The sequence below is a fragment of the Lissotriton vulgaris genome, chromosome 5 (assembly GCF_964263255.1).
Source record: "Lissotriton vulgaris chromosome 5, aLisVul1.2, whole genome shotgun sequence".
In the NCBI taxonomy this organism is placed as follows: domain Eukaryota; kingdom Metazoa; phylum Chordata; class Amphibia; order Caudata; family Salamandridae; genus Lissotriton; species Lissotriton vulgaris.
Window position 1 is genome coordinate 1,939,145,502 of NC_141693.1, and position 24,805 is coordinate 1,939,170,306.

The 24,805-nt window shown below is 45.9% G+C and overlaps 1 protein-coding gene across 1 annotated transcript in view; it reads right to left on the reverse strand.

Moving 5' to 3' along the window:
• The window catches only part of LOC147717810 (uncharacterized), a 321,013-nt gene that overhangs the window by 19,301 nt on the left and 276,907 nt on the right, over window positions 1-24,805 (reverse strand). Inside the window, exon 11 of the mRNA XM_086924598.1 lies at window positions 12,551-12,603. Within this exon, the coding sequence (XP_086780724.1) occupies window positions 12,551-12,603 (53 nt within the window). The remainder of the gene's footprint in view (window positions 1-12,550; window positions 12,604-24,805) is intronic.

Sequence of the window (24,805 nt, forward strand, 5' to 3'; positions counted from 1 at the left end):
TCCACACTCAGCCTTCACCCATACTTATTAGTTTACAACCAGTTTCATGAAATGTACCAATTGTGCCTACAATGCCTGGGGCTGTGCAGCTGTCACCAGACCTTATGTGATCACCAGAAATGAGCTTTAAAATGCTGTACTCAGGGAGAGTCATAACCACACTAGCGTAGCTAGGGGGGGCGGTCTGGCCCAGGCGGCACTATTTTGGGGCGGCGGCCGCGCGGCACTGGTGGCCCATGGTTGCGGCCTTTATAATTTATTTGGGACACTCAAGTGTCATTACAGTAACTTTCCTGTCCCCAAATAAATTATAACGGCCGCCGGAACGGGCCGCCAGTGCCGTGCGGGCCACGCGTGAAGTGCAAGCAGCACGTCTAAGTTGTAAATTCTGCCTCCAGTGCACGTACGGTGCGCGACGTACCGCGTTTGTGGGTCCCGTGAGAGTTCCGGGGCCGTCAATCGTGTAGCGCGCGAAAGCGCTACCAATGACGGCCCTGGGCACAATGTTTGGCCAGCCCTCGCGCCTAAATTGCAGTTCGAAGGGAAGGGCAACGCTGTAGTCCCGGTACTGCGTCTTTTCTAAAATGAATGGGATAAGTGGCACGTCTTTGATGAGTTGACTGCAGCGTGGGCAGGCTCCCGCAGCCCGCGTGTGGCATATCTGCACAGAAGAAGCGGCCCAGGAACAGATGCAGGCATGCGGGGCGGCGGTACAGGTGCTGCGCTATGCTGCCCCCGCCTGCTCGTGTCCCTAGCGGAAGCGGTAATGAAGAGGTAACAATAAGAAAGAAGTTGAGGCAGCAGCAACCCGCCCGCAGCTCCAGCCGAACCGCCATCCCCCCAGCCCACCGGGCAGCAACGCCACCCGTGATGAAAGAACAAGGCCCCTGGCATCTGACACGGAGAGAAAGGCCACTCAGAGTCAGTGGGTCGGAGTAAAGCGTCTGATCCGCAGCAGCAGAGAACTATTTGCCTTGTACTTCACATCAGCTGCAGCCTGCATCCGAACCGGGGCGAGCCTTTCACTTCTCTTGTGTAGCAGGTACGTGACTCACTAGAACTTCATCAAAATGTTAATCCTAAGTATAAAATAAATACCAAAAATCGTGGCTTTTGCAATCAATGCACGTGTACCCTTACTTTCAAACCACAACATACACTGAACCATTTCACAATATAAAAATATCAGAACAACAGTATCGTTCAACTATCCTCGACAAAAGTCGGCATGCTTTCTTTCAAATTGAGTGATAAAAAAACCAAATATGAAAATTGCATCCAACTCGGGGTAGTTAGAACCCCCTGGCTTCAAACTGGAGAGACGATTGAGAATACACAACGGAGTTAACCCAGAGATGACTTTGTTTCTGCTGTCAAGAATGATGGCCTATTGCATGGTCGCCAGGAAATCTAAATTCATGCCGGTGAATTTAACACTTATCAAAAGCAAACTACAGCCAGTGTGCTCACTGCTAATTGATTTTAATTATTTATATTACTGCTCAGTACGGTGTCCTCACTTTTGAAGTAATACAGCCTTCGGCCTATCTGCTGCGCAGTAAAGGCTGACTGGCAGCTGTGAGTTCTGTGTTGGGGCCTCTCACATCCTGTGTGACTCCTCGGCCCCGGGTGCCCCATGTGGGATAGAGCAGCCTCAGCGATGTTCCTGTGCATGATTGCCAAGGAGCCGGGGGCTCAGCAGTGGATGTTACTTACCTGGTTAAACAGCAGAATCAGGTTACAAGGGCACTAGGTTAGTGAATTGTCTTTCCGTCTCTGGTGATTTGTAGCATTTGTTTAAAGATCTTCTTAGAGTTTCTCATTGCTCAAATGGGTGTCATTTCTGATATTTATGTTGATGTTTATGTTTCACTCGTCTTCATTGCTTGATTTTGTTTCCAAGGAAGTGTCACTCATAGTCATTCAAATGTCACTCATAATTATACTGAAATTATAAAAATGTCACACATTGCAATCTGAAACCTTGGCAGCTATGGGAGTACTGTTAATCGTTGTTCACGGAGAGCGGTGTGTCTACTCGGTGTTCGACAGGTCGGTGTAACATTCTGAGTGAAACGCGCCCTTAGCCTGACAAACTTCGCCACCACAGAGCAGCCCCCTCAACCCTGATTGCGGGGGTTCGACCTAGAAAAATCATGTATACTAAGGCCTATTCTAAAGTCCCACCAGGCACGTCTGTGCGTAGATTGTTTTATCTGAATGCACAGATTTAATCCCGTAGTTTAAGTTAAAAAAAAAATGTATGCTGTTTGTTGCCTCAAAATAGAATTATTTTTTTCTGTGTTAGGCATATTAGGTGTGTATACGTGAATGTAATATACGCACTTATCATTTCCCAAAGCCACAGCCTCCCACATCCCCCTGTCAGTCAGCACATTATGAATAGGGGTATAGTTGCCAAATAAAGTGGCTGCTAGGTAGGTTGGTGTCCTCAATCAACAGAACCACTCATATTCGAAATCTAGCACTCCTCAGACTCCAGAATTGTGACCCTTCTGTTGCTCTGTAGTCTGTGCATGGCATTTCTCCATAACCCTTTAGCTGAAAGTTGCTGGCTTGTGGCAGTGGTTATGGCATACAGCATGTCTGTACCCTGACTCCCCTGTGTAGAAGTCCAGCTATATTTGCAATGGGCCAGTTTTTGCATCTTCTTCACAAGTGCACACGGATCCGGACTGTGAGTTTGAATGTTGCGGCTGTTTGGAAAGAGCTCAAATAATAAATCAGGAGAGAATAATCACTAAACTACATGCTGCTCTTTCTGTCCCCAATGGGACCTGGACCTAGACTATAACAGGGTGTGAGAGGCCCTAACACAAATCTCAATTGCCTCAGGCCTATACCATAAATTCATTAGAGTCAACTGACTCACCTACTCCGGCCGCCGAAGTGAGCATGTGCGTGATAGCATGAATGCTGGACAAGCCCCGGGAGAGCCTGTGAGACACACAAGGCGGTCAGTCAGGCAGGCTGACAAATATGTTTAAAAGTATTTTTTTAAAATCACACCAGTATAATTTAGTGAGTGGCCCTTGGGTGCTGTATGCAGCCCTCTACAACTGCGAGTTCAGATAGTTAACACTTACTTGCATTAGTTAATAGACCAATGTAAAACTAGCATTCCAATGATACATGTGAGAAATATTTGTGCGCAAACTTTAACAGTGAGGTGAGATTCAAAATTCCTAACACAATCACAGGACTGCGGATGCCATGGGCGGCAATCTGAGGGATAGCCCCGGACGCCACAAGCTCTAGCTACGCCTCTGCATGACCACATGATGAACTCCACAAGCTTTCTACTGGGCAGAGAGAGTGTGCTTCAACTTAAAAAGAGAAGTTCTATTGCACTTATTGCCTTTTTGAAAAGCACGTTTTGCTTTTTTGCAATGTTCATACAATAGTTACGAGCAGGTTATCATGACAAGACAATGATAGAGGTTATTGACCTGATTGTTTCATTGGGAAAAGTCGTGTTGGATGCAGTAGGTCTGACATGTTAATCTAAAAATTTACAGCAAAGGCAGTAGGATTATCATATTTATAGTGAAAACATATGTTAAAGCCAATAGGCCTTTTTTGATTTCCTTATCGCGCAGGGCCTTCTTTACCGCCGTGAAGCTGTGCCTCTGGGACCGAGCTTTAACAGTGAAGTCTGGGAAGAAAGTGATGTTGGTGTTGTCAATCTTTACTGGAGGGCCAGCCCTTGCTGTTTGTAATATAACATCTCTGTCCCGAAAGTTGAAGACTCTTGCAATTATCGGTCGTGGGGGAGCACCAGGTTGTGGACGCCCGCCCGGAACTCTGTGGGCTCGTTCAATGGAAAAGTACCTAGAAAGGCGTTTAGTTTGTAGTTTGTTGGGTACACAGACAAAATATCGAGTTTTAAATTTCGATATACAATTATATCGAAGTTTAAATATCGATGGGACAAAATATCGAAGGTAAGTAATATCGACAGTCTTAATATCGATATTAGTATGATATCAGTAATATCGAAGTTTTAAATATCGATGTCAATAATATCGAAATAAATAACTTCGATGTTACTAATATCAATTTTTAAATAAATTTAGTGTATATTATATTGTATTTATTATGTTTTATTATTTATTTTTAATGTAATTTAATTAAATATTGTCTTTTACTACTGTAGCGGTTTGTGGGTTTATAGGGGAATAGGGTGGGAAGGATTCCCATTGCAGGAAAGAAATCCAATAGAATAAAATACAAGGGCAGGTGACCTAACATCCAACATGGAGCATCTTGAACTCTAGGGCCACCTCTTGCTAACTCTTAGGACAGGCTGATGGCTACTGGCATGCGTGCCACAGGCAAAACATGTGCGCCGAGGCAAAGCAAGCAAGAAAATCCTCCATCACACAGGCCTTACCTCCTGTCACCTGACAGCAGAACTGCCCGTTCTTCCCACCTTCCAAGGATACATGGCATTACCCACTCCTCCTGCTGCCCAGTCAGCGCACGCCGTAGCCCACAGACCAAGGGCATTGTCACTGGGGAGGAGAGAGCTATATTTCTTTAAATATGGCACTCTCCTGTTCTCTTCTTCTTTTGCTTTCTTGCCTGCTGTGCTGTGTTGCGTGAGATTTTAGTAAAACTGCCCCACAGTTTACCTACACGACATCGCCGTAACATTACACTCATCTGTAGCATCACGAGTGCACAATATATCAGTCACAGCATCAGAACAGCACACTCTTTGCCTAATAGCATAATATATCCGCAACCTCTCATGGCATCATAATGGCACGTTGCTCAGCGTACCCTGGTTGCCTAATATTAGCACAAAACCACAATGCACATCATAGCCGAATCGAGGGCCCGATTCACAGAATGAACTTAAGACTCAATCCTAAACGTACTACTATTTTGGTATTCACAGAATGCACTTACTACTTTTGGCATTCACCGAATGAACTTACAACTTTTGGTATTCACAGAAGTTAGGATTTTGTCTTAAGTTTGTCTCAAGACAAACTTAAGACAAACTTAAGACAGACTTAAGACAGACTTAAGACAAAATCCTAACTTCTGTGAATACCAAAAGTAGTAAGTTCATTCGGTGAATGCCAAAAGTAGTAAGTGCATTCTGTGAATACCAAAATAGTAGTAAGTTTAGGATTGAGTCTTAAGTTCATTCTGTAAATCAGGCCCCATGATTCTAATTTATGTCAAATTGTCAGTACCCTTTTCTATCATGATAATTGAACAATGCATCGGAGTAACCTCGAGGCACACTATTTCGGTGTAACCACATAATATCACGATAGCTTCTAAGTGCATCCTTACACAATAAAAACACCAGACTATCTCATTCTGCTCTCAAGGCGGCATCAAAGTACAGTACCTGGATGTCTGCTCGTGGGATTGTGCTTCTTTCCAGGTGTCCAGGTCCAACTATCTGCGCAAGGCCTGGTCAGTTTCCAGGTCTCTCTGTCACAGCTCCCAAGTGCAGAAGGTCACATCACTCAAAAGGAGGCAGGCCATTGTGCCTCTGAAGACGTGTGATAATTAGCCAGTAACTGAGACGGATGGTTTCACCCTGCCCCTGCTGCTCCGTAACTTAGTCTCAAACCTACCTCAAGGAAGCGGCAAAGGCGGCCGTGACCCCGTTATTTGGGATGCGCAGCCTCACACATCCCCCACGCAGCAGGTGCTGGGACACCCTGGCCAGAGGCGAGCACTGCACACACACTGAGGAGGATGTGCTGCTTGGCAGGTAACCCGAGTGCAGGCAAGAGAAGCTGTGGCCCCAGCCAGAGACTCTCTCATCCCCATCGAATGTTGATTTTTAACCTCTCCCAGCCCGCGCCTTGAAGCACTACCGCTCTTTGACGCGCACGGGACACATAGCTGCCAAGGTTTGAGATTGACAAGTGCGAGATTTTCATAATTTCTGTGTAGTTATGAGTGACATTCCAACAACTATGAGTGACACTTTTTCGCAAGCAAAATCAAGCAATGAAGACTTGGAAAACATATAAATATCAGAAATTACACCCATTTGAGCAACAAGACACTCTAAAATGATGTTAAAACTTCTGGAAAGTACCAGAAACTGAAGCATCTAGTGCCCTTCTAAGCTGATTGAACTATTAACCAAAACGAGGACTCAGATCTGCACCACTCTCATTGACAGTGCGCTCCATGCCACTACAAACAAAAGGACGTTTCTGTAAATTTCAGCGAAGTCAAGTTTTCAAGATTGGGTGTCCTCACTTCAAAGCGCACATCATTGTTCGCTGGGGTACTGAATGTATCTGAGGTGCAGGCTCTCCACCACCATTTTTAGCAGGTGTTCTGATTTAATTTCTTCTGCAGCCTCTGACAAACCGAAAATAACAAGCTTTACTAATCACTTTCCTGACTGCTCGACCGCCATAAATCTGGATAAACAAATGAGCACAGGGACATCCATAGTATTAGGAGCACCAATAGTTTTCCGAGTTCAGAGGTTAAGTGATGTGTAACTTGCACTTACTTTGATTAAAGGCAGGCGACGATCATAGACGCACCGGGCTCCCATAACTGTTAAAACGCTCACCCATTCTGGCCTTGCGGTTTCAGGCGTCACAGCGGGACGCGGCAATTCGAGTTTGCCGCCTGGGGGTCTAGCAATGATTCCACAGGTGACATCATATAGGAATACAACATCCGCCTTCCGTGATAGTTGGGTTGCCCGCTCAGCTGTCCTGATTTCTGTGATTTCCGGCTGACCAGTCTAGTAACAGACTGTCCTGGCGGCCGCTGCAACCGGAGAGCTCCTACAAACTCCAGGTGCCGCTTCACACAAACATTAATTGCGCAGCCGTCAATGGACCAGCGAAAGTTAGGGCCTTACTCGTTATTGACAAGGGTGCCGACATATACTCAAACGCTCTTGGGTCAGGACAGCACCATTCCCAGGGCCGTCATTGGTAGCGCTTTCGCGCGCTACAAGATTGACGGACCCAGGACTGGACCCACAAACGCGGTACGTCGTGCGCTGCAGGGAGCTTACAAGAAGCAGGTGTGGTTGCATTTTATACGGCGGCCGCGCGGCACTGGCGGCGGACTTTATCATTTATTTGGGTACACTGTAGTGTCACTAAGTGTCCCCAAATAAATTATAAAGGCCCGCCACGGGCCGCCAGTGCTGCGCGGCCGCCGCCCCCAATATTGTGGCCCCCGGCCCTGTAGCTACGCCACTGTTTCGTTCATAGCAACCAAGCTAATGCAAACAGCATCCAGATGGACTGCAATTCTCGCCTTCTTTATCATCATTCCCTCTCCATCACACATCCTCTTTAGAGGTAGTGTTTATGGAACACATTTCTCTTGAAGGGTGACCATTTGTGCTTTTATTATAGATACATTGTTGTCAACCAGAATTGCAGAGTCTGTGTACCACCGTAGATGTCCACTTCAACCTGTTCCTCTAAATAACTTATTTAAGGTTGATGGCTGACTGATCAGGGTTGTAGTGAGTTGGACCTCTTGACCAACATGAACGAGCCGAGCCCTCTTTGGTTTGAGCTCAATTTCTTTACAGTAGCTATCTTGTGTGACCTTCCCTACTCTCAAGACGGTGGAAGCACACCACCAGACTTCTCCTGCTCCTATTCTATGATATGATTAGTCACAAAGGTGCTCGCATCACAATTGAAGTGGATTGAGGGAGCATGATATTCTGCACCCACTACACCTGTTGGCAGAACATAGTCTTCTACTCTGATTATGTCCTGCAAGATGCTTCTAATATCAGGGGTGTTGCTTGTGCCCATCCATGATACATCAAGGGGACCTAATCACCGTCCTTTACCTCTGTCTCTGTGCTTAGAAGGCTGGTCCCTGAGAATATTCCCTGTGGCTATCTGAGGTGCCCCTGTATCCAATATGAAAGCTAATGGCTGAGAGTCTGCCACTTGGTCTTGGCTAAAAGCATTAATCCTCTGCACTTTGAGTGACATTTTAAGCCATGTGTAAAATGTCTATGTAATGCAAAATCTTTTAGGATTGGATAAATGAGGTGGGGGAGCGAATAGCCAATGATAGAAAAGACAGATCGATAATGTTTATTTTGCTTGATTATTTTGCAAACACATAACAATAAAACATAACAATAAAAAATTCCATTGTACACAGATTATTGCATTTAAAATCGATATTAAAAAGGATCATCAATAAGATATTCCCAATTTGTACAATTAGCTGTTTTAAAAGCAGTTTTCATAAGTTCTTATATCTCAGGTAGTACTGAACTACTACCATTGATTCGCAAGCTCAATCAATCAATCAATCATTACATTTGTAAAGCGCACTAAACACCCGTGAGGGCCTCAAGGCGCTGGGGAGGGGGGGGGAAGGGGAGGGGAGCTGCTACTGATCAAAAAGCCAGGTCTTGAGAAGACTTCTGAAGGCCAGCAGGTCCTGGGTCTGTCGTAGGCCGGTAGGGAGAGTGTTCCAAGTTTTGGCGGCGAGGTAGGAGAAGGATCTGCCGCTGGCGGTGGTTTTTCGGGTGCGTGGAACTGTGGCGAGGTTGGCCGAGCGGAGGCTGCGGGTGGGGGTGTAGAAGCTGAGTCGGTCGTTGAGGTATGATGGTCCGGCGTTGTGTATGGCTTTGTGTGCATGAATGAGGAGTTTGAAGGTGATCCTCTTGTTGACGGGGAGCCAGTGCAGGCCTCTCAGGTGGGGAGTGATGTGGCTTCGTCGGGGGACGTCGAGGATCAACCGTGCCAAAGGTGTTCTAAATGCATTGCAGCCGTTTCAGGAGCTTGGTTGTTGTTCCTGCGTAGAGGGCGTTCCCGTAGTCCAGTCTGCTGGTGACGAGATCCTGGGTGACGGTTCTTCTCGTGTCGGAGGGGATCCACTTGAAGATCCTGCGGAGCATTCAGAGAGTGTGGAAGCAGGAGGCGGAGACGGCGTTGACCTGCCTGGTCATGGAGAGGGAGGAGTCAAAGATGACCCTCAGGTTGCTGGATGACACAGCTTAACCAGGTCCATTGTTCAAGTTAGGGCTTGGTAATTAAAGTGCGAGTGAAACTAAAATAAGATATGAAGTTAATTTTAGACATGAGTAGCATTTTTTTAATCTCAGATAACGACAGGGTTTTAAGTCTCATAGTTGTCGTCTCAAAGAATTTGGTAGCCGACAGTTAAGCTGGACATGGGGTTGAAGCAAAGCTTCACTGCCTGCCTACAAGACCGGATGCCGTAATACCTGAAGAAGGGACGTAACAAGGTGCATCTTATATCCTTAAAGTTAGGACAGTTGCAAATTACATGAATGATGTCTTGCTTCCGCTTCCACATAGACGACAGGTCAGAATGCCTCCTTTCCTTTCCCATGGTGGAAGATGGGGTTTAATCTCAATTACCCCCAAACGCAGCCTTAAGAAGTTTTCCTTCGTTCTTATCTTGATTCCTGCACTCAAGTATGCTTGGGGTTTTGGCCTTGCGTAGTCACTGAGCACTATCCAGCCGTGTGCCTTTTTAGTAAGGATTGCTTTGTCTTCTAAAACAGATAACATGGATGTTGTTTTTTTCATTGCTTTTTTGAAGGAAAGATGATCTGTTGGAACGGCCCAGAGTTCAGACAGGCCCAATAACTCAATGGAGTCAAACAAGTACTCCCTGGCTGGACATTTTTCTTGATGAAGTAAGGCATTCCAGAGGTGGGAGCCTCAGCACTTTAGATTTTATGCCAACTTTTAACATATGCTAAAACGACAGTTGATGGACAGAATGCAAAACAATGTCATACATTCACCCCAGTACAGAGATCTGGACCTATATCCATCGTTTTCTTGCACTCCACACCACCCCAGTTCAGACATGGCCATGTGCAAATCAGCCTTGACCCTGTGCCTCATGGGAACAGTCCAGCCCGAACTGCCAAGCCATGTCTTTCCTGGACAGGAATCAAGTATCCTAGGACCGGTTTCTGGCTATCAGCTGTCTTCAGCCAGGATAGCTTGACTCCAGTGGTGTGGAGAGCATGGGACCCACGTCTGAGCATACCCAGCCCACTCGGGGTGACAAATGCAAAAACAACAGTTGATGGACAGAATGCAGAACAATGTCATACATTCACCCCAGTACAGAGATCTGGGCCTAAATCCATCGTTAGTTCCGGCTGGACTGTTCCCATGAGGCACAGGGTCAAGGCTGATTTGCATATGGCCATGTCTGAACTGGGGTGGCAGAGTGGGCTAAAGAACGGTGATGGATTAAACCCAGATCTGTTGACTGGGCGTGAGTGTTTGATTGGTTCAGTTGCTCCGTCCATCAAAAAAATGATGGATTTAGGCCCAGATCTCTGTACTGGGGTGAATGTATGACATTGTTCTGCATTCTGTCCATCAACTGTAGTTTTTGCTTTTTTAACTTTTAACATAAGCACTCCTTTCCACCGTGTGTCTTTGGACCCAAATTCCCTCTCTGTTTGAGGCGGAGAGACATATTTTGGAAAATGGAAGATTGCTCTGTAGGAGTTGGCTATTATGACGTCTAGAGCTGCTGCGTCTTTGCCTTCAAGAGCCTCACTCCCATATGTCAGTGTCGGCAACAGTTTGGCCCTCGGGACCTCTAGAAAGGGATCAAGCGTGAGGTCAAGAAGCCGTCTCTTCAGTGACTTCAGTGCCAAATACGTTGTAGTCCCCTTTCTCCGCATGGACTCTAGCTGAAGTTTGAATGAGCTTTTATGATCCATTAGTATTCCCAGATATTTATAACTCTGTACTTGATCCAGACGTTGGCCATCTAGGTACCAGCTATTGTTCTTCTTTTTGTGATAGTTAACCGCCATAATTTTGGTTTTCCTTGAGGTTTATTTTGAGGGCATTCCGGTTAGAGAAACTGCGTGTCGTATTTAATAGGTGCTGAAGACCAGTTGGCGTCCGACTGATTAAAACCAGGTCATCAGCATATAGCAAGTTACACAATTGCTTGTTTCCCAGTTTTGGAAAATGAGATACACAGCTGACCAGCTCCCCAGGCAGATCTGCAAAAAATAGATTGAAAAGAAGAGGGGCAAGGACACACCCCTACTTGAGGCCTTTCGAGGTCATGATTCGTTTTGAGATATGTGTCCCTGCTCCTAATTTAATCCTGATCCATGTATCCGTGTGCAGCTGTTTTAGCTGATCCAAGAGTGTGTTTGATATACCCTAACTTTCCAGTTTTCCCCAGAGTTTGGCACAGTTGACATGGTCGAAGGCGGCTGTGTAGTCAATAAAACAAAGGAAGAGAGGCATTTTTAATTCTTTGGCTGGATCCATTAACAACGTGAGAGCCAAGAGGGACTCATGGCTGTACGCTGACCAGTCTGTGATAATATTCTCTCAGCCCCTTGCGACTTGGGTAACCTGATTATGATGCTGCAGGGAATAGGTGTATCCAGTCTGGCAAACTCAATAAGATGCTTGAGCTTTAAGGAGCTGTGCCCTGGACATACTGTACTTATGCACACATATATGAGGAGGCCACAATGTTCTAGGTTAGATGCACATTCCCCTTGTAAATGCATGTATACCACTAACAAGCATTGGCAATGCCAATAGATATGGCTAATGAATTAAAGTGCCTTTTGTGTCACTGATAGGTTTAGGCACTGAGTAAGTCATCATGCATGTACTTTGTCTCTCACCCTTGCACTCTTGCATCCATTCATTCATCCACTGACTCATTCTTACATTCTCCCTCTGACACAACCACAAAAAAACATACACAAACTCAACAAAATAATACAATAAATTAAAAAAATAGAAGTAAAAAAAACTATATGTTGCTGTCTAAACCTGGCTGATATGGGCTTGCCATAACAAAACTAATCCTAGCAGGGAGTGTCTTGCAGAGATATTGTGAATAGTCTAGCATCGATTTATATTCCAGGATCGTCATTCCATTTAGAACCAACATGTTGGCCATCTTGACATGGTAAAACAATGATACACTGTGAACATCAGCATTCCATTATAGTCTCCTGGTTCAGAGGAAGTGGCCATCTGGGATGCTTTGCACTGCAGATAAAATGAGCAGCAAGCAATTGACCGGTTAGCATTGCCTGGAGAGCTGAAGTTTAATCTTAAGAAATATTGAAATAGAACGAGAAGCAAAGAAAGGAAAGTTGAACTACAAAAGGAGCACATCAAAATCTTAAGGAATGGCTAATCAGCCCTGCCGCTAAAGCACACTCATTTTCAGGTGGATGTACATATGTGATCAGAAAATGCTGTAATTAGCAGAACAAGAGAGCTTCATCCTGGCTCCCATCATGCGAGCCGCACCAAAGTTCTCGTGTGGTGATTGTCACATATTTGTCTGGCGACAGCTGCACTGTCAAGCAAGACCAGACCATAAAAATAACCGCTTAATGTTCTCATGGTTAAATGGCCACCATTGGGCACTGCCTGTGAGGCGGTTTCCTAGTACCTTCTATGTGCACTTTAACCCATACAGAGTAACTTCTATGTGCCCCTCAGCCCATTCAAACCCATCAGTATGAAAACTCCATGCTGACACCACTTACCTGATCAGGAACAAAGACATCCAGCAAGTGCCGCAGGGAGTTGCATACAGTTGCTGGTGGGACAAGGAATGATCAGATGTTAGTGAGTTTATTAGGCAGACCTCTATAAACAGTTCTGTTATGTGAACACATCAGTGGCTTGAATTCTCTTCAGTGGTGCCAATGTGTAAACATGGCAAAATAGAAGTCGAGATGGAAGTGTTATGATTTCTGAATATTATCGCTCTCTTTTCATGGTTTTTCCTTCTAAGAACGTGGACATTCGTAAGTTAGTAAAACAAAAATAGGCTTGCTTATTTGGGGGAACCATCTAAACAGGGTCTTCCACTAATTAGGGATCAGGTCTAATCCTTTAACAGAGTGACCCCTGGCATTGATGCTTTTGCGAGAAGGCTAGGACTTCCCTATGTCAAATCGATACTGGCTCTTTACAGATCCAAGAGAGTACAGAGGTGTGGGGATACCAGCCTTGCAACCCCATTCAGGTGGCGGAGAATACATTTCTCATGAGGATCCTAAGGTTACCACAGTCGGTTCCAGCAGAAGTTGTCCATGAGGATCTGGGTGTGGGCTTTATTTCAGATAGTATTCAATTATGCACTTTTCTTCTATGTCTGGCCCTCTGTGTGAATCATACCTAACATTGGATAAGTCGGTTTTTCACAGACGTCTTTTGTTGTACTTCTGACTAAATCTGTTCCCTCACTCATTAGTCAGAAGGCAAAGTCCCTCAGAGGCTGTGATTTGTACTTGTGATAATGTTATTGTACTTGACACCTTACAAGTCGTTTTCATTTGCCCCATTTTCAATATTCTCCGATCTAAATACATGTGCCATTTACTGTGCCCACTGGGTTTTACACAAGCCAGACCGGTTTTACTTTAACTTCAATTTCTAGACAATCATATAGTTTGTTTTTATATATCATGGTTTTAGCAGGAGTTTTCCATTCCTCCCAAATAAATTGTCATAATAGTTCTTTGATATTTTTAATGCTTATATATTGTATGTGATTTTATGATTTGTTCACATAAATCAATTAAAATATTTAGACCAGTACTCTGTTTTCACTGTGACATACATAACAATATGGATATCTGTTCATTTCTCATTTCTCTTTTTCCTCTTAGACAATGAGGGCACCGCACTCAAAGATTGTCTTATCTTTGATTTTCAAATTTGAGTAGAAAATGTATATAATTATAACATAATCATTTTGTTAGACCAAGCATCATTGGTGTGGGCTTTCCCTGTATTTTTGCCTTTGCTGGCTGTTATTTTGCTGTGTGTGGGACTTTGTTTTGCTGGTCTAGATGCTTAGGGCACTTTCCCACTGCTGTTCAGTGCCAAAGTGCAAGTGTTCCCTTTGTAAAGTGTTTTTATGGATTGGTGTTTACACAATTGGTGAATTTGATTTCCTTGTGAGTCCCTAGTACAGTGCACTGTGTCTGCCCAGGGCCGGTAAATCAAATGTTGCTAGTAGGCCTGCAGCACTGATTGTGCCACTCACATAAGCAGCCTGTAAATGTAACTCAGGCCTACCATTGCAGTGCCTATGTGCAGTCTTATACTGCCATGTCGACCTGGCAAGTACACCCACTTGCCAGGCCCTAACCTTCCCTTTTCTTACATGTTCGTCACCACTAAGGTAGGCCTAAGGTACCTCTGTGGGCAGGGTGCAGTGTATGTGAAAGGTAGGACATGGCCTGGTGTGTGTACAATGTTCTGATAGTGAAATACTGCCAATTTCGGTTTTCACTATACTAAGGCTATCTGTTTTCATAGGATAGAATGGGGAGTTTTTCGCTAACATCTTATAAACATAACTACCCCTGGGAACAAGGTGGGAAAGAAACGTTTAGTATGCCTGAACTTAGAATGGTAAGGTTGATCAGCTTGCATAAGGGTGTATGATCCACTCCCACTGCCACAACTATTACCACAACCAGTGTTTCCACTTCCATTACAACATCACAAATAACTGCAATCAACTATCACCTCCATTAATACTGTTATTACCACACCATGATTGCCAACACCATAATTACCGCATAATTACGGCTCCCCGTTCCACCACGGGTTCTCCCGCTTGACGTGGAGGGAGCGAAGGCGGGACAGGGCTTGAGTCACGGGTCAGAGGTCGGGGGCGAGAACTACTCTGTTTAAGCACTACTTAGTTGTGGGCGTCACAGGCACTCGCTGGATTTGTTGTTTGTCAAGGGTGGCGAAGTGGCGGGTATGAAATACGATATTTTGCTAATTTGCACACTCTGACTGCACTGAAACCTTTTTATTGTGGCACTGTTACCTTTTAAAAAAACGCTGCTCCTGCTTTTAACTATTCTTTTAAAAGTCACGATGAGCTTAACCTCACCTCTTTGTCGCCCACCATCCTGTCCGCCGGCTCCCCGTTCCTCCACGGGTTCTCCCGCTTGACGTGGAGGGAGCGAAGGCGGGACAGGGCTTGAGTCACGGGTCAGAGGTCGGGGCGGGAACTACCCTGTTGAAGCACTACTTAGTTGTGGGCTTCACAGGCACTCGCTGGATTTGTTGTTTGTCAAGGGTGGCGAAGTGGCGGGTATGAAATACGATATTTTGCTAATTTGCACAGTCTGACTGCACTGAAACCTTTTTATTGTGGCAGTGTTACCTTTTTAAAAAACGCTGCTCCTGCTTTTAACTATTCTTTTAAAAGTCACGATGAGCTTAACCTCACCTCTTTGACGCCCACCATCCTGTCCGCCGGCTCCCCGTTCCACCACGGGTTCTCACGCTTGACGTGGAGGGAGCGAAGGCGGGACAGGGCTTGAGTCACGGGTCAGAGGTCGGGGGCGGGAACTACCCTGTTGAAACACTACTTAAACGGGCAGGTGTTCGTCGCGCAGCGGACGAGCGCAGCGGGCGCGCCAGTGGCGCGCCAAAGGCAAGCCCGTCTGCCCCAGGCCGGGCCCCATGGGTCACCGAAAAATTAAGTGATGAAAAAAGTAATTGCAAAAAATTACAGAGGCTGTGGAGAAGAGACTATAACCCGGACAATAAGGAAACTTATAAGCAAGCGCTCAATGCCTACCATTTATGCTGCAAAATAGCTAAGGGTAATTACACTAAAGGTACCATCTTAGCCGCACAGAGCAACTCTGGCACTCTTTTTAAAGTTTTAAAAAACTTGGCAGGAGCCGCCCATCAACCAGAACCATCGATTTTATCCACTACGCAATGCAACCACATAGCCAATTTTTTTAATGAGAAATTAACTAAGATCTATTCTTGTTTAAGCAAACAAGATGAGGCCACAACTTCTGTAGCTAATACCTCTCTCCCTAATGAGAAAGTGGACAGGGCAATCTCCCGGGAGAATATATTAACAAGTTGGCAATCTATGGACATGGTGACCTTTGTAGAAATACTTAACAGCATTAGGTCAGGCTCACCTCAGGACCCAATCCCCGCGTCCATCCTAAAGCAGCTGGATTCTTCTAGTCTGGGCGTAATTAAATCTTTACTAAACGCTTCGTTAGAGGAAGCCGTGCTACCCGATGACTGGAAGCATGCAATGGTAGTCCCTCTGCTGAAAAAGGCAGACGGTGACCCAGAGATCTTTTCTAATTTCCGACCAATAGCACAACTACCTATTTGCTCGATGTGAGAAGTTGGCCTGATATATAGTGTTCACTATTTCAGTGAGCACTTTGCATCAGTCCAAACAACCCTTATGGTGATTGGTTGTAAGTCAACCTTATAGACCAGCTATCCTAGTAGAGTGGATACGAGCAGTCTTTGGGCTAAACTCTAGAGGGCGTGTTAAGCCAGCTGTTATACCATCACATATACCCCTTGAACACCAAGTGAAAGGACACCACACAAGTGTTATGAAAATAAACGGTGTATTTATTAGAATCACAACAGCCCTGTACTCTTTATGAGGACAGGGTACTAAGCACACAACAAAACTCTTATAAAAATACTTCAAGTTGCACAATTTACACAAATCCCCGAGGGGCACGAAAAACCATATACTATGAAAGTGGAATGCGAAATTACTAGCAGGTAAGTACTGGACTAATAGGCTTTGGAATCGCTAGGACTACGTTACTGAACCTTCAGATTACTAGTAGGAGGCCTAGGGGACTCGGGTGCAGGGTGTGCACTCTCACGCGGGATGCGGGACAAAGGCTATGGTAGCTAGATTTCACAAAGTTAGTGTTCTCGGGCGAACCCGACTAGGTAGATCGAAAACGACAGTGGATCCTGGCCCTTGGATAGTGAGGCTATGCTGGGGCACCGAAATGCCGAGTTTACCTAGCCCAGGGGCTGCAGCTGCATAGGTCTCAAAAGACGTCGGGAATCCTCGTAGACGAACCAGGAGCCTGAAGAAAGAAGTTGCTGGCAGGCGACCAGTGAAGATTGTTCGAGTGATCCAAGCCTGGATCGAAGATGGATGACACCTGAAAGCAGAGGGGACCAAGTTCGTGACTACTAGCCAGTAGTCAGGTGGCACCAGGAGGGCACCGGATGGTAGTCACCTCGACTAGGTGAATGGGCGACACTGTGCTCTGCAGATCTCACGGACCAGGAGGCGTTGTCAGCGACCAGGATGGAGGTGCGAGCTGTCCCACGATGGATGATGCTGTCGACGTCGCTGGACCCAGGATTGGGGCAACAAGTCTTGGCAAATTCAAGCCCACGCAGTGGACCTAAAATGGCGTCTTGAGTGGACCAGGAGGGTCCGGGGTGCTCCTCTTTTGGAAGGGAGCAAGGGCCAGTCTGGAGCAACCAGACCAGCAGCAGTTTTGTTGTCGGGCGTCGTTAAGAAGGCCACAAGCCAGCGGGCTAGTAGCCAAACAACGCGGTGAGCAGCAAAAAGCAGAAGGGCCCCACGCAGATCGTGGGGATGCTGGGAGGCTGGACTTCGGTGCTGGAGCTGCTCAGGGTCGGGGCTTCTCGGACCCCAAAGCACTCCCCAGAGGATCCCTCGGCGGTCGTGCTGGATTGAAGTCGTGCAGTTCTGATGATGGCTGGTCCCTCGAGGTCTCGTCGCAACTACGGTTCTCAGCTTAGCTGTAGAGGTAGGTAGAGGTCAGAGGTGCCAGGGAAGCCGGGTCTTGTGTGCTGGTCGGTCGGATTCCTGAGGAAGGACGTGCAGCAAACCGCAGAGTTCTTAGATGGTGCCTGCGGATGCAGGGTGACTACTCCTTAGTCACAAGGGAGAAATCTTGAGAAGAGTCTTGAAGTCCTTTCGTAGAAAGTCGTTTCTTGATTCAAAGATGATCTAATTTGGAAGGGTCCCCGCTCCTGCCTTTATCCTAAAGAAAGGGGTGGGTACGCGACTAGGTCCTGCCCTAGGGGTGGGACCAGGAAGGGGGGTGGTTACACCCCTCTCCCATGCCGGACTTTCCCCAGGCTAGGGGCTGGTGTGCCCCTGGAACTGGTTCTAGCCGGCAGATGCGTAGTGAGCACCGGGGTGCCACTCAGCAGTCACTTTCCTGTAAAGCCCTGCCTACCCAGGATACACAAAACCCTGTCTGGGATGGTGCTAGCACCGCCCCTGACAGGAAACCCTTTGTCCAGGCTCTCCTCGCTGGAAGGACTCCCAGCAGCAGGAGGTCAGACTCGTGTTCTGTGGTGGCAGCATCCATTTTGTGGAGCTGAGGCTTCAGTTAACTTTAACCGGGTATCACAGTTACATACATGTCGTGTCAATCAATCAATCAATCAGTGACACTTATAGAGCGCGCTACATACCCGTAGGGTCTCAAGGCGCTGGGGGAGGGGGGGGTGCCGCTACTGCTCGAACAGCCAGGTCTTCAGCTTCTTCCTGAAGGAGAGGTAGTCTTGGGTCAGGCGCAGGTCGGCCGGGAGGGAGTTCCAGGTCTTGGCGGCCAGGTAGGAGAAGGACCTTCCTCCTGTAGTCGCTCTTCGGATGCGGGGGACGGCGGCGAGGGCGTGGTTGGCTGATCGGAGGTGGCGTTTGGGAGCGTAGAAGTTGATGCGGCTGTTGAGGTAGCTCGGGCCTTGGTCGTGTAGGGCTTTGTGTGCGTGGGTGAGGAGGCGGAAGGTGATTCTTTTGTTGACGGGGAGCCAGTGAAGGTCTCTCAGATGTCCGGAGATGTGGCTGGTTCGTGGGATGTCGAGGATGAGTCTGGCTGAGGCGTTCTGGATCCGCTGGAGTCTCTTCTGGAGCTTGGCGATGGTACCGGCGTAGAGGGCGTTGCCGTAGTCCAGTCGGCTGGTGACGAGGGCCTGGGTGACGGTCTTCCTGGTCTCGGTGGGGATCCACCAGAAGATCTTCCCTCTAGAAGGGTGGAATGCTAACCCCGTCGGCAGAATTGGCGAGGGGTTAGTATTCCAATTCGTATGACACCTTACTCGACATGTTTTGATAAAGCGATACCAGAGATAGCATTTAACCGCGAGGATTATAATGCACTTAAGAGTATATGGTATGCGTTATCATGGAACAGCTATTAGTACTTAGTTCCGCAAGCTGCAAACGGGCTCAGCTCATGCCAGAGCACCATCTCACACGATTCCAAGCACTCTGCCTTCAGGATTGTCAAGGCCTGCCATAGGAGTGACTGATAGGAATCTGTGTGTCTATTCTTAGGATTAGATATAGGCATACTATATCTAAAGCAAAGGGTGATTACACCACCTTGCCCCCGCTGTCGTGCAGCCAGTTGTGTCAGATTTAGATGGCCATCCAGGGGTGGCATAATACATGCTTCAGCCCCTGGTAGGCCCTGGGTACACCTATGCCCTGAGTTACAGGGTCTGATAAGGTGGCCCAGTACCAATTGGAAATGTACCTAGGGTACATGGAATCCATTTTAGAGAGAGAGCAGTAGGCCTGGGGTCCTGATTGGCAGGGCCCCAGGTCAACTAAGTCGGAAAACCAGCAAAACACCAGGCAAAAAGTTGGGGGCAACCATAGTCAGGTATCCACCTTCCTACACTCGAAAATTCTGGAAAAGCATGTAAATAATCAGTGATCTGACTTTGTCAATAATAACAATCTGTTGCTTTACTCACAGTAAGGGTTTAGAAAGGGACACTCTACGGAGTCAACCCTACTAGGGGTCACTGAAGCCATCCGAAAGGAATTAGATGGAGGGGGCACGGCGGCACTCATTCTTTTAGATGTGAGTGCCGTCTTTGACACCATCTCCCACAATACCTTGATTCAGACGTTGGAGGACATAGGAGTCAAAGGGAAAGCCTTGAGATGGCTGGAACAATTTCTTTCGCACCGGACTTTTCAGGTCTTTTCCAAAAATAACTCCTCTGACATTCTGAATTCTCTGTATGGGGTACCTCAGGGCTCCATTTTGAGCCCACTCTTATTTAATATTTATGTTACCCCACTAGCTAAAATTGCGGAAGACATGGGTCTTACTATTTATTCCTATGCGGACGATACGCAAGTAGTGTTCTCTTAGCTCCGACTGACAAATCCGATATTTCCCCTCTCCGCTCTGGTCTCCTGAGAATGGCCGATTGGCTTTACTCCAACAAATTAAAACTTAATGGAGAAAAAACAGAGCTACTTATCTTTGGTGATCACAAGGATCTCATTGGCCGGTTGAAATGGGCCCGACCCCGGTTGCGGTACAATCTGCTCGCAACCTTGGAATTATAATTGACGATAAACTGTCAATGTGTGAACATACCGCAAAAACGGCCTCCACCTGCTTTGTAATCCTTACATGGTTAAGGAAAATACTTTGGCAACTTCCTGAAGGGGCACAGAGGACAGTAATACAGGCCTTAATAGGGTCTCGATTGGATTATGGAAATATTTTATTCCTAGGATCCAATAAAGACACTATTAATCCTCTGCGGATTTTACAGAACGCCGCAGCTAGGCTGCGTCTCCATCTCCCAGGGCGCACAAGCATTTCAGCACATCTGAAGCAATTGCATTGGCTGAAATTCGCCAACAGAGTGACATTCAAAGCATTCTGCTACATGTTTAGGATCAACGTGAATGAGACACCTTCCTATTTATGTAGACTGGCCCAGAAATACTTACCCTCACGCGCTCTTCGGTCCATGACACAAGCCAAATTTGTTGTCCCCAGATTTAAGCGAGTACGTCTGGGTGGACGCTCGTTTTCTTATTTGGCCCCAGTGCTATGGAACTCTCTTCCACTCAAACTACGCCTGGAATGAAATTACCTCCAATTTCGGAAGGGAGTTAAAGCTTGGCTTTTTAATCAGTAGCACTCACAATATTTTAATTTTTTAGTCCACTCAAACAGATCCAAGGCGCCGGGAAACCCTCAGGGTAGCTGTCACGCCATACAAATGCAATAAATAAAATAAATAAATAATCACAACACCCCCATCACTACCACCACATTACAAAAACTGCTCCACTATTGCCCCCACCACTATTGCCACCACCGTCAACATTACCACTGCCATCATTATCATCACCTTCATTCACTAATACCAATATTCTAACACAAATATTATCACCCCACTACCATTATCTCCTTCTCTCTCACAGGAATCTGCGTGGTGAATAGCCCCACCTACGTGCAGGGTTCCCAGAGCAGTTCTTTCTAAGTCACAATTTTTGCAGCATCTTCACTTTACTTCAGAAAGGCCAGCATGTATGTGTGACAAAATAGAAAATTTGCAGCCTTTAAACAGAATATAGTGAGAATCAAATTATTTTACTTTAGGAAAATGGAAGAAAGAAGGCACACGCCTTTAAAAGCCATTAAGAATAATTAAAAGTGACCTTTAAAAAACGTTCAACACAAACAATGTTTTACTTTTTTTTAAAGTAAATGATAGGGAGAGATAGGGCAATCTACCTGTAAAGCCTGCAGTATTGAAACACAGGGAATAAAATACTACAACTTTAAGGGCACCCCAACCTTAAGAGTCCGATCATGCTTTGCAAATAGCATTTTACAGTTCTTTTTTCCGGCACCTGCTGACAGGATCTTAGAGCAGAGCCTTGCCTTTTTAAGGCTTTTTTTACTCAAAATGTTTCAACAGTTTCTTTCCAAAAGTAATTCATTTGACATCCTTAGGATGAAGAGTTTTTTAATATATTTTCCTGACAGGAAATGTATCTTTTTTTCCCAAAATGCCATCTCTTTTTGTGAAATGCCATAATGTGGCAGAAAATGGCAAAAACAGATTTGCAAAGGCTCTTTATTCTCTGTTTGTCAGACCCATATGGCCCTCAGATGTCATCACTGCAGGACCCTCTCCAGGCACACTTTGAGAGAGAGAGAGAAGATTTGCCTACATGGTAAGGTTGAGCATCAGAGAAGGCAATATTTCCTGGCTAGAGAGACATCTGAGGTGCAAGGAGAAACGGTCTCCTGTACGAGTGCCCCTATATCACCCTCCGAGGACACCTGCAGAGGGAGATGCAAAAGCAGAAACAATGTCCAGGTTCAACATCGACAACATTGACATTGAGAAGAGGTTCTGCACCTAATTGCTTGCCATCAAGGGCTGGTTCGACATTGATGGCATACACGCCGTCGACAGGTACTTCAACGCTGAAGCACCAGCTGATATTGAGAGTTTCAAAGACAAGACATGGTTCAACGTCAAGACATCACTCCACTTCCCAGACGAAGACAGAGGAATGGCTTTCACACATGAAAGCTCACATAAACACATCTAAATCAGACTCTGACTACTCCAGAACCTACTCACTGTCTCAAATGACATTACCAGTCATCACTCCGGATTGACCAACACCTCCTCAAATTCCAATGGAGTCTTCTCCACCTCTTTCTACACCACCTGCTCATCCACCTCCACAACCAATTCTGCTGCCAAATCTGCCAGCCACTCCTTCTCAGCCACCATAGTTACCTCTACCAGTGACATCTCCACCAAGGCACCGAGATCTGGCTTCCGCCATGCCAGACACCTTACAGCAACAGGTCCAACTCAAGGACAGGGTCAATATCTTGCCGCAGGTGCCACCATTCAAGATCGCCCAAGCGATCCTGCTGAAGGCAAAGGCGGATTTCTCCATCTAGATTGTCATCCTCACGATGGCATCATGTGACCTTTTCCTCTTCTGGTCTAAATTCACCTGTCAGACTCACCTCCAGCAAGAATATCTCCTATCAATGATATAAACACTTTCCAGGATATTTTTATCAGTGACGCCAAAAAAGAAAACCAGTTACTTACCTGTAACTACAGTTATCCAGTATTGGTATCTTTCATAGATTCACATGCCTGAATCATTCCCCGTCGCCGAGGCGGGTGTCCCACGGTAATATTATACACAAAAGCAATGCCTTAGTAAGAAACTGTAGTAGGCTGAAAAGACAATAGGCCCAAAAGGCCCAAAGCTTAGTAGCCTATTTACTTCATTATATGAAAAGAACTAAAAATAGTTCCAACCAATCAGCTGCCAGCACCCTCTAGAACCTTCCCAGCAGAGGCAGTTCTCAGATTTTCTTAGCACAAGTGAGAAGTAGGTATCCCAAATAGAGAAATTTCCTGCCGGGGAGGAGGGTGGGTGCATGTGAATCTATGAAAGATACCAATGCTGGATAACTGTAGTTACAGGTAAGTAACTTGTTTTCTTATCCAGTATTGGGGTATCTTTCATAGATTCACATGCCTGAATCAGAATAGCAAGCAGTAGGTCTAATAATGTTGTTTGCGGAAGGTGGGAGACAGAGCGTATATCTATATATCCCCCACATCCGGGAAGGTTAGAAAGCACTAGAATATGTAAATATATATATATGTAGAAACATTCTGAAATTAAATAGTTATAGCCATTAACATACTGTACGGCAATAAACAATAATTGACAACCAGAAACATAATGGAGAATATGATCATGTTTGTACAACATTAATGCAATATCAGAGACATTCAAAAATTCTAACCTTAATGAAGAAGATGCTGAAGAACAGCTTGTCCCACTGCTGCATCGTCCTGCGACTCAGACTGTAAGCAGTAGTGCTTTGTGAATGTGTGGACATTCTTCCATGACGCAGCTCGACAGATGTTCTCCAATGTGACCCCAGCAAATAAGGCTGTAGAAGCCGACATAGTTCTGGTGGAATGCACTTTAACCTTTCTGTGCAAAGGTTTGTTGGCTTTATTATGGCAAAATTGGATGGCAGACGATATCCATCTGGCTACCGTTGCTTTCGTCCTAATGTGCTGGGCCATAGGCAACCAATAATTGGTTGGATAGCCTAATATCCTTAGTCTTTTGAAGGTAGAATTTCAGGCAATGTTTCACGTCAAGAGAGTGTAAAGCCTTTTCCGCCGGTGTAACTGGATCGGGGAAGAAGATATCCAGCTTTACAGGTAGATTTAGATGGAATTGAGACGGTACTTTAGGAATGAATTTGGGATTTGTTCGTAACGTGACGTAATCTTTAGTGAAATGTAAAAAGGGTTTCGAAATTGTGAAAGCCTGAATGTCACTAACCATCCAAGCTGAAGTAAGAGCTAATAAAATTGCCACTTTCCAGGTCAAAATTTTGAGCTCAGCCTTGTTAATTGGCTCAAAAGGCCTCTTCATTAGTTGAGATAAAACTGTATTGAGATCCCATTCTGGAGGTGGAGGTCGAATTGGAGGAAAAGCTCGAAAAAGTCCTTTAAAAAATTGTTTGATAAGTGACGAAGAACAAAGTGATGGTTTGTTAGAACTCTTTCTGAATCTGAAAATTGCAGCGAGATGGACTTTGGTAGATGAGAACACCAGTCCCGCTTGGGCTAGAGATAGCAAGTACGGAAGAATATCCTCAGGTGGAGCCTGGAATGGATGAACATCATTCGCTTCGCATCAATGACAAAAGCGTTTCCATTTTAAGCGATACGTCTTGATTGTCCTTAGGGCACGGGCTTTATATAGAATTTCCCGACAGTCCTGAGATATTTTAAGATCCTTAAATTCTAGGAAATCAGGAGCCAGGCGTGCAAGTGAAGCGATTGTGGATCCGGGTGTAGAATCTGACCTCCCTCTCATGTCAACATTGTGAGTGTTGGTTGTAGTCGAACAGGGTGCTGCTGTGATAACAGGAGTAAATCTTGGAACCAATACTGCCTCGGCCAGTGAGGAGCAATCAGAATGAGACTGCAACGCTCTCTCTTCATCTTGTGCAGCACCCTCCGTATCAATGGTATCGGGGGAAAAGCGTACGCATAAATCCCTGACCATCGCATGGACATGGCATTCCCTCTTGACCCACGTTGAGGGAATCTGCTGGCATAGTAAAGGCATTTGCTGTTCTCTCTTGTTG